The sequence below is a fragment of the Stegastes partitus genome, unplaced genomic scaffold, assembly GCF_000690725.1.
Source record: "Stegastes partitus isolate 25-593 unplaced genomic scaffold, Stegastes_partitus-1.0.2 Scaffold667, whole genome shotgun sequence".
In the NCBI taxonomy this organism is placed as follows: domain Eukaryota; kingdom Metazoa; phylum Chordata; class Actinopteri; family Pomacentridae; genus Stegastes; species Stegastes partitus.
The window spans coordinates 241,781-254,930 of NW_007578398.1; the positions used below are offsets into that span (position 1 = coordinate 241,781).

At 41.7% G+C, this 13,150-nt stretch overlaps 1 protein-coding gene across 2 annotated transcripts in view; it reads right to left on the minus strand.

The window, feature by feature from the left end:
- Positions 1-13,150, minus strand: part of LOC103363529 (serine/threonine-protein phosphatase 2A 56 kDa regulatory subunit alpha isoform) — a 50,029-nt gene that overhangs the window by 14,162 nt on the left and 22,717 nt on the right. For both annotated transcript variants that reach the window (XM_008290339.1, XM_008290338.1), the window contains exons 3-4: positions 4,655-4,756; positions 4,448-4,540 (exon numbers count right to left, since the gene is read on the minus strand). In XM_008290339.1, the coding sequence (XP_008288561.1) occupies positions 4,448-4,540; positions 4,655-4,756 (195 nt within the window). The remainder of the gene's footprint in view (positions 1-4,447; positions 4,541-4,654; positions 4,757-13,150) is intronic.

The following is a 13,150-nucleotide window of genomic DNA, read 5'->3' on the forward strand; positions in this document are numbered from 1 at the left end:
GTGCTGGAAACTTGAGCACTAACGAATCGTTCCGTTCAATCCACTCCGACTTCAGCATCTTCAAGGAGCCGAAAGCACGGCAACCAGTCAGACTGTCTTCAACTGAGAGGAAACTAAGGAGGCAGCACGAGGACAAAACAGGAAGAAAACAGCGTTGTTTTCATTTATTGGTTCATTGAATTATTTCACTCGGCCACTGCAGCGGACAGACCAAACTGCCATCAGTGAATCCACTCAGCTGGCGCTACGGGAGCATCGATAAGTCGTTACGGCAATAAAAACCTCAGAACACGTGTGTGATTTAAACAGCTGTCTGAGACGTACCAATTCCAACAGGGCAGCTATCGATAATCTCTCTGGAGGATTCAGGACATCGTGTGCGCTGCTGTAAACTAACGCCGACTCGTTTACTGCCAGTATGTTTGTGTCAATGTGATGGAGTAACTTGATGTGTTAAGTATTATTACCATCAGTTACCCCGTCTACCGGCACTTCCTTCCTTCTGCAAATTTAATTTATAATGGGAAATGTATATTGCTGTAACACAAATTTACTCAACAGTGACAGAAGATGTTATAAATATATCAAAATTAATAAATCAACGACCCTTCCTGTTGCCACGAAGTAACCCTGAGGGGCTGAATCAGCATTAGGGCCGAAGCAATTATTTGATTGGCAGAAAATTAATCATCATTTGGTTCTGATCTCTCAGCTGCATTGAAGGTAATCAATGATGACGAAATGAGATATGGACATTGGACCTGAGTTTATTATGAAACAAAAGCTGTCAGAGTATAATTCAGACATGCTGCCTGTGCCTGAGGTGAAGTCAATATTCAATCACAATAGTTCACGCCAGAACCTGAGTTCTGTAAGTAGCCTGACCGGTACGTGTCCCTGGATAAAACAGCAGCCACAGCAACAATCTTTCACTTGGAGGCAAGACATAAAAAGTCATTACGAGGCCACATGTTCTATAGATCTGTATTCAGACGTACGGCATTAGTTACAGAGGGTCTGCGGAGGTGTAGAGAAAACCACAAAAACAAAATCCAGGAGAGAAAATTTGGAATTCTGGGATACAAAACTGGTCCTCTGACAAACACCCAGAGCCTCCTGTGATGCCATGTGACAACAACAACAGAAAAAAAACAAAACACTACATCCAAAACTTCACAATTCTGTCTGTCAGAACTTTCAAGTGAAACAGCAGTTTTCTATTTGTGTATAAAACCTCCGGCTCTCGCTGACACTGGCTGGACAATGTCACGGTAAAGCCACAGGGTCAGATATACCGCTCCGAGCACGATGCAAAAGCACATCGCACACAAATATTGCCATGCGGCCTTTGACCTTTATGCAATTTCCTTCTGTTTGGTCAATAAATGTCTTTACCGGTTGTCAGAAAAGCCACAAGGAGCTGCTAACGGGGATATCGGATTCTTGCACCACGCTCATACGTGACCTGTGTGGATGTGTGTCCCGGGTTACGTGATTGCGAGCAGAGAGAGCTACACAGAGGCGAGAAAGCAAGCGAAAGCAGGGCGACCCGACAGCCGTGTGGTCAGGGAGCATACCACATGGGCACAAATGGCGTCAGCAGTGGGTCTAAAAACACGCTGAAATCTGACCGTACTGGGTGGTCAGAAGAAAATGTGTCAAAGAAATGAACTCTGTAGTGTGGCCTCAAAAAGACAAAGTTCCCACACACTGTTTGCAGCATGAGATAGTGCCTGAATCACAGCCCATTAAGACAACATGTTAACCTCCACTTACTTCACAGCCATTTACAAGCTGCAGCTCTGCACTGCTGAACTACTTTTCCTTAATAACAGCAACGTCAACCGACAACCTCAGCCCACACAGCTTAAAAACAACATCTGCGCTCTGAATTCGGTGATACTTCTACGTAGAATTATCTCTCAGGGGGGAAAGTTAGAAGAGATGAAAAGTCCAGGTTTGACACACTCATTCATGTCTGTGTGATCAACAAGCTTTGCTGTCAGTCACAGATGCAGAGAGAGTCTTCTTTCTGAAGGTTTTAGAGACGTCAGACACTGAAACTGCCCCTTTAGAGCAGAGTTAAAACCAGGGGCTGCACAGTCATGGTGAATGGAATCATTTCTGCAATGTTTTGGGACTGAAAATTGAATGACTAACTTTGAGGACATGTTAGAGTTTTATCAATTTGCTGAGGAGAAGCACAATGTGGGACCTTTAACTTTCCCATTATTAATCTATAGGCATCCCAGTTTCTAACAGGAGCACACTCACAGCTCACAACAAAGTCGTCTGACGCATGAGGAACTAAACGACACATTTACTAATAAAGAAACTCTTTTGGGATTAGCTATGGATCCAACATATCACATGATGACAAGCTTCTGCAAGCATCTAAATAATACTGGACCATAAACTGTCAACAAATAGATCCCACATGTGAAGACAACACAGACACACTTCTTTTTTTTACCAGTGCTCCCTGACAAAAAAAGCCTAAAATACAACCTGACCATATGTCTGACCACATGTTCTGCTCTTAGTTCCACATATGGTTGTTTTCCCACGTTGAAGGCTGTTTTCTGCAGCAGCTGTGCTAGCACCAGTTGATCCAGTAGCAACAGAGCAGCGCTCTCTTTAAAACTAACTGCTTACTGGCAAACAGACGATCCCAGTCCCATGGAGCTGCACAGAAAGGCAACGGTTTTTGCAACTTCAGGATGTTGTATGCAAGAACCCCTGGACTTTTCACTGGTCCCTTGTGATCCATTTGCCCTCCACATGCTAACAGTTAGCTAGCACATGCATTTAAAAAAAATAAAAATCAATTTGCATTCACACTTTTTACTGCAAGCTGGTACGTTTTCATTTTCGTTTTACGCCACGCCCATTTCTAAGGGTGTGCCTACATGACAGTGATGCAATAACAAAAACAACGAGAAAACCAATAGTCACTGCAGGATCTTTGGTAGGCAAGTATTTGTGGAGGCAAAGTGTCTTATAATAAGTCAAAAAGTAAAGAAAGTACAGTACACCTAGCAAGGATTGTTTCTGTTGTTGTGGCTTTGCATGGAAACCTCATAAAGACGTTTCATCCGTTGTAAATATGTTCTTGAGCAAACCACTGAACCTCTGCCTCCTCTGGGAATTCTTCTCCTGGATGTCCCTGTCCAATGTGAACATCTCAGAGGGATCTTGGGAGACCTCTGTTCCTGCGCTGTGTGTATTATGATAACTGAAGCTAACTAAGCCCCGGGCCTTCTCTCCCTGCTTTTATTGCCACCCAAACCTCCACCTCTTTCTCTTTGCTTCAACCACACTCCGCTTCTCTCCCCCTGAAGAGTAAACAACAGGCAGCTATTTAAAACCTCCAAACGACACACTCACATCATGGAAAGTCGGACCAGGCACCTCGGATGTGGCCCAGCCAACATTCCAGGCCTTGCGGTCCACGTTAGCTGCTGCTTCACAAGAAGTGAGGCATTCCTGCAGTAGGTGGGTACTAAACCAGGACTACAGAGTATTAATGGTTTGACTCATCCAACAAAGCACACGGTGGGCTGGTAAACTCCCCAAACACATCACAACGTGTTGGTAATTACGGTTGTAGAATTTAGCACATTGACAAACTCTAATCATTTGATCTATACAGAGCTTCAGTGATTAAGTGATTCGTGGTTCATGTACTTTTCCCAGCGAAAATAGTAAAAATTTGAAGGTTGCAACTTCCTAAATGTGAATACTACGAGGATTTCTTACCCTTCTAAGGTAGTAAGGTACTGTTACTCAGACAAAAGAAGGACATTGGACTCTACATTGCACATCAATGACTATAAAACAAAAGTCCTTCTCATTATCATTTATGAATTAATCATTTGTGATGGCTGTAAAACCTCATGACTTCTTCTACTTTATGTTAGCCATCGCTGCTGTGATACGAGGTTTGTCAGCCTGTAAACAAACCAAGCTGCACTGATCCATGCGCAAACATCCCAACTAGTGGTGATGGTGTATTCCTGATGCGATCTCCTCAGAGAAGGTCTTCTTGAATAGATATATTGCGGTCTAGCGATCAGTACTTCGGTAATAAGTCGATGCAAAATGCTGGAAACGTCACAGGACCTGTTTTCAAAGGCACCGGACAATAACAGCAGCACGTGGACAGGCGAAGTAAGCGCTGAAATTAAAACATACGAAGACTCGTGCAAGGAGATGTTTTGCATTTGAGTCGGATGATCAGAAACAAGTCACAGACGACCAAGAACAGACGAGTAACACCTCAAACTTGTCAACAATTTACAGAAAGAAGGTTGGAGTTGTTGACGGATTATTAACGACACGTCATCCTGAAATGTTACGGCAACAGTCCCATCTTCTGTGCGATGCTGCTCACAAAACGTTCACAAAGATTTGACTTGATTGATTTGTTCTTCGGTAAAACACCCACCTGCAGAACAAACTTCTGATCAATATGCCGCTTTGCAATGCTGGGCTGGAAGTCCGGATTCTCTAAGAAGCGCAGCAGGAACTCGTAGACCAGCTGGAAGATGAAGAAAAATAAAAATAGGAATATGCACTTTGTAATGACTGCAGCGCACGGTTATGTAATCTTAAGGGTTTGAACGACAGACAGGCTGAAATATCTGACCCTTACTTGCATGTGAGGCCATGAAGCCTCAAGGGTAGGTTCATCCTCTTCTGGGTCAAAATCTGGATTATCGCTTGGTGGAAGGGCCCGGAAAATATTGGTGCTGATCTGCAGGGGAAAGGAAGAGTCTTGTTAATAATAATAATTTTTTTTAAAAATTAAACAAAGGAATAACAGTCAATGAGAGAGTGGAAGAAGATATGGTTGGAAAATAGACATTTATCTGTTTTCTACTACTTAGACATAGTCGGTAGAATTGCAATATTTGAAACTGCTAATTACACAACATGCATATTATATTCTTTCTGTGATATATTATTACGACTGCTGTATCTTCATAAAGTCCATTCGTTGGTGTTTTTTCCACAGAAAGGCCTCTAGTTTACCCAGCTAGGTGGGCCTCTACACCCGTCACTAACAGAAGAGAGCAACCTGTAGCATTATCCTAAATCTGTCACTACACTTGTCCCACACTTTGCCTTATTTTTTAAACAAACACTGTATGTTTAGTCGTGTAAATGATTGCAGCGTTCACACCGTGTGACGAACCTTGACACGAATTTGGTTACAGGTAATTTGTATCTACGTCAAACAACACAGACACTAGAAACAACACACCAAATCAGGCTACACTTCATCAGCTGCATGGCCAGGTTTTCCTGATAAGCAGCTGTTAAAGATTAAATAACTGGCTGTAAAATTCAGGAGAGACCCAACATAAGCCTACATGCATCAACATCACCGGCAGCTTGGTAATTGGAGTGTAAAGCGAACCTTTTCCGGACTATTTCCGAGCACGTTTTAATTCAACTAAGCATGTTTAACACCGTTACCAAAACAGAAAGGCGCTTAACAAAAAACCATTACTGATTCTGCATCTGTCGCAGGCCCCCCCATTAAAATTCTGCACCCAAGACAATCACGGTAGACAGGTCAGTGCCACCTCTATCCCACCTTGTTATTTTTAGTAAGGGTGAATTTGAGAGTGACACACAGCAGCGGGGGAGCTGGAAAAGCCAGCATTATGTGATTGGATGCACACTCTCATGCTGAAGTGATAAAGACAACATCAAATTAACTATTGGCAGCTGGAAAATCAAACTGACACTAATGGGAGAGGAAAGCAGCAAAGAAATTTTAAACCTGATGCTCGTCCAAACTCAGACATCCCGAGAAATCCACAGAAAAACTTTAAATCTCAGTGTAAGTTCTGTCCTCACTGGCAGCACTGCTGCAGATAAAAGAGGTAAAAACATTAATTGATGACCTCCTCAAACATATAACTCACCAAGGTTGTTACACAATGCTGACAGTAACTGTAAGCAAACCAGACTCTAGATGGATTCAAGAGTATGATCTACAGGCCTCCAGCGTTCGTCGTCAGGCAACGGTGTGATGGTGGTTTCAAAGCAAACGCGCAAGAGCAAACAATGTGTGCAGAGCTGCACGTTATCATACAAAACAGCTACATAACAATGCAAATTAGCGAACCGTGTGTCCCTATCTTTCTCTGGTTTTTAACAGATGTTTTTCTCATATCTTCATAGGATTGGACCGTTGTTTTACAAGAGTGGTTCCCAGCATTTATTGGTTTGTGACCTCTTAAAACAAAGCTACTTGTCTTAATTGCTTACACACACTTTCTGATTGTTTTTTCGAAAAGTATTTTTAGAAGCCTGGCAAGCTGAAATCGTTCAGTAATGCAAAGAAAACAAGCAAAGATTAGAAGAAAGCATGAAAGAGAGACTTAAGTTTGTGTAGCAGAGATTTGCTTCCTGGCAATTTAAACTTTTGTGACCCCTCAGGTTTGTACTGTGACCCCTGAGAGGATCCTGACCCCTAGGTTGAGAACCACTGAGTTACACAGCCCTGGTCATTTAGAAATGCACAAAATTGACTTCACCAAAAGCTTTCTCAGCAGTGAAATTATTGCTTTCAAAACTTCCCAATTCCAAAATTGCTACGGGTGCATGTTTTGGAGGTCAGTCTATTGGGGGTCAAAGTTGAATTTAATTCTGGTTACACAACCACTTGTAAAAATCTGTGCAAAGCTCTCTGCAATGGCCTTCACAGCTGTCTCAGAGTTCACAGCTGCCCTGTATAACAAAGCTTCCAAGCAACACTGAAATACACACATGCAGTTCACAAACTCACACTCAACTTCCTACATAGCCTTAATTGTTCAAGAAACTGACTGGAAATGCTGCACGTGTTCCTTTAAATTTAGACTAATGTTGACCATCATTAATTTACTGCAGGTAAAACAGGACTTGTTTTGGCTGCATCTCACAAACCAAAGTCAGTGTGATTTTCCTGGAACCATCCACGGTTGATGAGGGCTTTGTGACACTGCACATCGCTCTGCTGGAAATGTCCACTGAACACTGAGGTAAACACGGTAACAATGCTCAGGTTGCTGTGACATTCAGATGATCCAGTGTGGATTTCCACGTGACCGTTTTAGTCGGATCTCGCCATTGGCTGAAAAGAATGGTAGGAAGCTCAGTTTGGTGCTGCTGTAGCCCATCCCCTTCAAGGATGAATGAGCCCTTAAGCTCACCACTGTTACTGCGCTGAGCTGTTATTTGCCTGCTTGTGGCCTTCCTGTTACTTTAGAGAAGTCTGACACTGTAGTGCAGCTGTTTCTGCGCTGATGAAAACACCATCTGGCAATAATGATCGTGCAGCGTTCAAACTCATTTACATCGAGCATCTTGTCCATTCTTTGGCCAGTAAGACAATAAAACAACCTGTTGACTTGGCTGCATGGTTTATATACAGCAATCCCCTCTTTTAAATTCCCAACGGTTTGCTTTGAAGGACACTTTGTGAAAGCTACGTGATAAAGTCATTCATTTAAACATTAGACACAAATACTGTCCAGCTGACACGACTACATCTATGACAGTCAGTTATGTTGACAAATCTATCTATCTATCCATCTATCTATCTATCTATCTATCTATACCTCCATTCATCTATCTATCTATCTATCCATCTATCTATCTATCTATCTATCCATCCATCCATCCATCCATCCATCCATCCATCCATCCATCATTTAAGAATCCAGCATTTAAGAAGCTGCAGCCAGTGTCGACTGAGAAATTCTATTTTCAGTATCATTGTGTAATGATCATGCACAATAAACACGTCGCAAAATAATGCATGAAATCCAAGACAAATAATTCGACATGCACCATGCATTCACACTCAGCATGCAAACATCTGACGACGTATCAGATGGAGCCCTGGGCAGATGAAACCCTCGGATTAAATTGTGTAAATTAGGTGGCGACTGTGAGGTCAGTAAGCACCAAGGCTGAGGAAGAAAAGTGAAGAGTGCCGAAAATGTCAAGAGATTTGTTTTGGTGAGTGAATTAGACCTTAATGCCTTATAATTATAACGTCTTATTTAAATAAAATTGCACCTGAATTGGTTTAGTAACCATGTGCCATAAAAACAAAAAGTCAGAAGGTACCGTTTATCTCACGCCCTTCAATATTTGTTTGTTTACAGCATCTTCATCTTAATACTGAACAATGTAAGTGCAGATTACTGTCGTATCTGTTAGGCCTAATTACAACCAGTGCATATTTGGCATTTCTGATTTTAAAAAAGTTATAAGGAACGTATAATAAATGATTAAACCTGCAACGAAAAATGATTCTGCTGATCAACTGCTTGGTTAACTGCTTCACATAACCCCTGTGTGGCCAGCATGCCTCACTGCTCGGGTTAACCCTCTGAACCACAGAACCATTTATCAGAGGCACTGCAAAAAAGACAGATAACGGTTGAATTATTCTCTCCTCAATGGTCCCTGAACTACTCATCTGTCGGGACATGCATCCAAACCTCAGCTTAATATTGTGATATTTCATTTAAATGACTTTATCCTGCATGTTTCAGCTTTTTAAAATATCACCAACCATTTGTTCTAACCAGATTCAGGAAGTGAAATAAAATAACGAATTAAATTCTGCGGTTCTTGGCAATCAAGAAGTCAACCCGTCATGTGACAAAAACTCTTTTTTGGTTGGACTGCAGGCTGTGCTTTCACAGAACACATAAGAGACAAGGATAGAAACATGATACTGTAAATTCCAGACTATAAGGACTACTTTTTTCACAAGCTTTGAAGGTTACGGCTTAAACAGGATGCGGCTAATTTATGGATTTTTACGAATTTGCCTCGAGACGAAAGTGACGTTGAGAGCGACAACGACAGAGAGACTGAGGAAGTGACGAAGGAATTCTGAGGCTGTTAAACTCCGACACTGAAGAAGACGACTTTAGAGGTTTTAGTGCAGGAGGAAGATGAAGATAGCATCAATGATTTTTCCTGGTAGGCTGCTGTAGTTTTTATTTTCTTAACCAGCTGTGTTACAGGAGTGTTCAGGAAAAAGCATTTGTGTATGTTACCGGTTCGTATTTAATTAAAAGTTTTAAAACATCTTTCTGTGTAAACATCTCATGTTACAACACGGACAAATGCAGCTTATAGACAAGTGCGGCCGATATATGTACACGTTTGTTTTTCTTTTTAAAGTTAGTGGGTGTGGCTTATATTCAGGTGCCTCAATAGTCAGGAAATGACGGTATCTCTGCTACTAGCCGTGGTTGTGCTGCCTCCACTGAGATGTTAGTGAAAAATTAGCCCACAGCCAGTAAAAACGTGCTTTGGGTTCAAAGGGTTAACAAAGAAATGTATGCATTCAGACCAGCTTTAGCTCTCATAGATGCTTTAGCTCTCATAGATGCATCAGCTTGCCATCTGACAACTTAGTTGAATCAACAGAACACAATCTTTCATTGGATAATCACACACACACGAGCAGACATTCCTGTCTGATTACTTTGGACCAGGGGCACCATATTTCTGCTGTTTAGCTTGTTATTGTTGTGACAAAAAGGTTAAATTATTGTTGCTGTGTCGTGTTTTGCCATCTAATTTAGCATTCGAGCTCATAAACCTGTTACTCCAACCGATTTTTTTTGACTCGCTGGTATTTCAAACAGCACCATGCCAGCACAACCTCTTGTTATGAAGGCATGGCGGGCAGACAATGGGGCCATCTCTCGTGATGTGATGTGAGGATGCATCACAAGTCCTCAGCAACTTTCTAGACCACAGCAACGGCTTTACATTATCGTCTGCAGAGTGTGCAGAAGCCGAGGCTGAAGAATAATTTATGTAAACTTTTCGTTTCCTGGTGACGTCGCACAAGAGCCCCAGCTCTATTGAGGGCATTCATTTGGCTCCGATTTACGCTGTCTGTGTAGCATAATGGGTTACATAATTCACCACACAAGCGTCAGACATGCTTCTTTAATTCCCCCAGTCACTTCGCATATTGAAAAATAACTACAGTTGGACAAAACAAGAGAAAATATTGTGGGAGGATGGCAAACATGGGAGGCGTGTGAGAAATTTTTCATGGAGGGGAAAAAGGAAACAGTTATTTAAGTGTGTGAAAGTAACGTAGGTGGATTCGAAACGGGCTCCTCTGAAGCGACAGAGCTGCAGGAGGTGAAACCGGTGTAGGTTCACTGAAGACAAGGGAGGCTGGAGATCCGTCAGGGGTCAGTCTAGCCAGCACACAGCAACACTTGGTATCAAGGGGGGGTGAGAAAGTAAAAGCAACGAGGGAAGCTGTAATAAAAAGAACGAAAAAGGGGGATGATGTCTCACGGGTGCTCTTTCAGGCTTTCCGAACTTATCCCTGGCACAGAATAGGACAAATTCTACCAAACCTGTCTGAGAGAAGAGATTTTCTATAATATACAAGTAAGACTAATTATAGAGCTGGGAAAGGAGGCAAAATCTCCTTTAACATAGATGAGAAACCTTGCTGTTTGTACTCCTAACAACCTCAGTGATCAAAGCCTTCCTCGCTGCAGCAGAATAATAGGCAGCACTTTAAACACTCACCTCTTCATTATCATGTGATGCCAAGCATGGAGTATCCGGGAGAGCTATTATCAACCCAGCTTTCTCAAAGTGCAGCTGCTATTTGTCTAACCTCATTGAGAAGCCCGGCTGTAGGGCAGACACTTGCCTCTGAACTGGGCTTTTACACTGCAAAACCCCACATGAGGTTGTGAGGAAAGACGACCAACGATACCTGTTCACCAGCAGGAGTCGTGCATTTACGCTACTGCAGGTCACAAACCTATTAACCTGCTGGTGTGGCAGCACAAAAGAGTCTGACCTGTTGCTTCGTCTCTGGTAGTAAAAGAAAAGTAAGTTTATCTAGATGGCACCAGAAAAACCACAACTAACCAAAATGCAGAAGTGATTAAACTGCAGCAACATCATTATGTAGTTGCGATGGAACAGCCGTCACTACATTTCAGTCTAAATTTGTTTTTTTAAATTCCTCCCACATTTTTTATCTGCATACATTTCTAGCTGCAGGTTTTGTTGCGTAACAATTGGGGGGGAAGAAAAAAAAAAAGGCAAGTTTTTAAAATTAACCACAACTAAAAGAAAAAGCGCCTGCTTTTGTTTAGTGTGATTAATTAGTACGGCTATTTTTATTACTTTGGGTTGCTGACATCGAAGGATTTACTGCTATGTTTACTGCCTGTGTTGGTATATGAAGCAATTCGTCAGGCCACGTTGCAGACGGAGCACAAAATCTCATCTATTCTTCCATCATGTCTTTTAGTCTAATGTTTATTTCTGGAAAAAGAAAATAAACGCTGACAGCAAAGTAGTGACATATTTTAATACGGTGATGACAACGTGACTGAAAAAGTTGGTCAAAAATAGCTTTTCTTTACATAGAAGCTCATAAGTTTTGATTGCCAGGCATCAGTTTCTCACACAGTTAAACTAATATGATCTGAGTGTGTTCGCAGAGCAAGTTTTCCATCAGCTTTACCAATTTGTAATCAGGTAGTATTAGAGAGCTGGCACTAATTTAAGTTTTTGTATTGTTAATTGCCGTAACCAGCAATAGAAACAGTCTGAGCCGTTTCTATTCAAATCAAAATGATGCGAGTGAATTGCTGAGTTTTTGGTTACTGTAGGGGCGGATCTGGCACAAAAACAGTCAACTGTTAACTGTCAAGCCCATGTTTGGCCTCCAGTTAAACATCTGCATTGGCTCTACGCTGCCAACAGTATCCACGGCTAGCCTGCGCTGCCAGACAGGATGTGTTTGAGCATGAGTTGAATTGCTGTTGTTCTACTTTCCCATTTTTTTTTGTTTTCATGGAACATGAAATCTGTCGCTGCTCGTGACTTATCTACTTACCAGTTTCATGATCGCGAAATTGGAAATCTGCACCACACAACGTGCAATTTAATACAAACGAAGAAAATATCATTTAGCCCACGACAGCTGCTGTCTTCTAAATCTGACAGCTCACGAAATCGGTTTGAAAAATGCAAATATCTATCACAAACGGCATTAAAGACCCCCTCCCACATGTCCATATGGTGTTACTGTATACGCAAGAAGACATGTCATAAGCAAAATAAGCAGTCAACACCATGGCTGAGCATTTCCAACATGGAAATTAAGCATACTAATGATTCAGACTTAAAGGGTTTCACGTGTAACCGACCTCAGGAACCAATCCTGTCAACTCGGAGGAAGTCGCTTTCCATATCGTTATTCTTCCACAAAAACGGTTTCTAGTTCCAACAATATAACTCCAGTATTACAACCCGCCATCGTGTAGCAGACAGTAGTTTCACAGAGTTGTAGGTGAGCTGGTGAAAGTGGGCAGCAGCCAGTAGAAAGAGAGAAAGCAAAACTGTAGAGTCGCATCTAAGCGATTTTCAATCAGGAAGCGATTGTAGGCAATGAGTCTGTGTCGCCTTATTTGTCAGGAATCTGTGCATTTTCCTGCCATTTCTGACCATTTGATGAACACAAATGTCTAATATAGCTAAAGAAATGAAACCCAAGTCAACATTTTTTATTTATTTTTTAAAATATATATATACACGCACACTTATAACAGCAAGAATGTATATTTATTTTGTGCTATATCTCTTTTTTATTTTATTTTCATATGAATACTTTTTATTTTACTATATATCTTTCCTTCTACTTCTTTAAGACTTTTGATTGGGAGCATCAACTCAAGCAATTTCCCCTAGGGGATCGATAACGTATCTCTGATTCTGATATTCTTATTTTTTCTTATTTGGCACCAGCGACTCTCCTCTGGCACTGACTAAACTCTTTTTGGAGCGTGCCACCTAAACTCTTATTGTGGGTGGACACACTATGTGGTTGCACCTTTTCTAAATTACTCTAAGTATTGTTTTCTGCATTGTGTTCTAGGTAACATTGATGCATACTGAGCAACATACAGGCCGTTTCTCCCTAACAGCCCAATACTCCCCATCAGCTGATCGGTGTATCGGGCTCCATGTCTACTCACTAACAACATCAAAATCCCTCCAATCCATCTCATCTCGCTGCCGTCTTTTCAGATGCTCTAATAGGGTAATTGCGTTGAAGTATACAACACCCTAA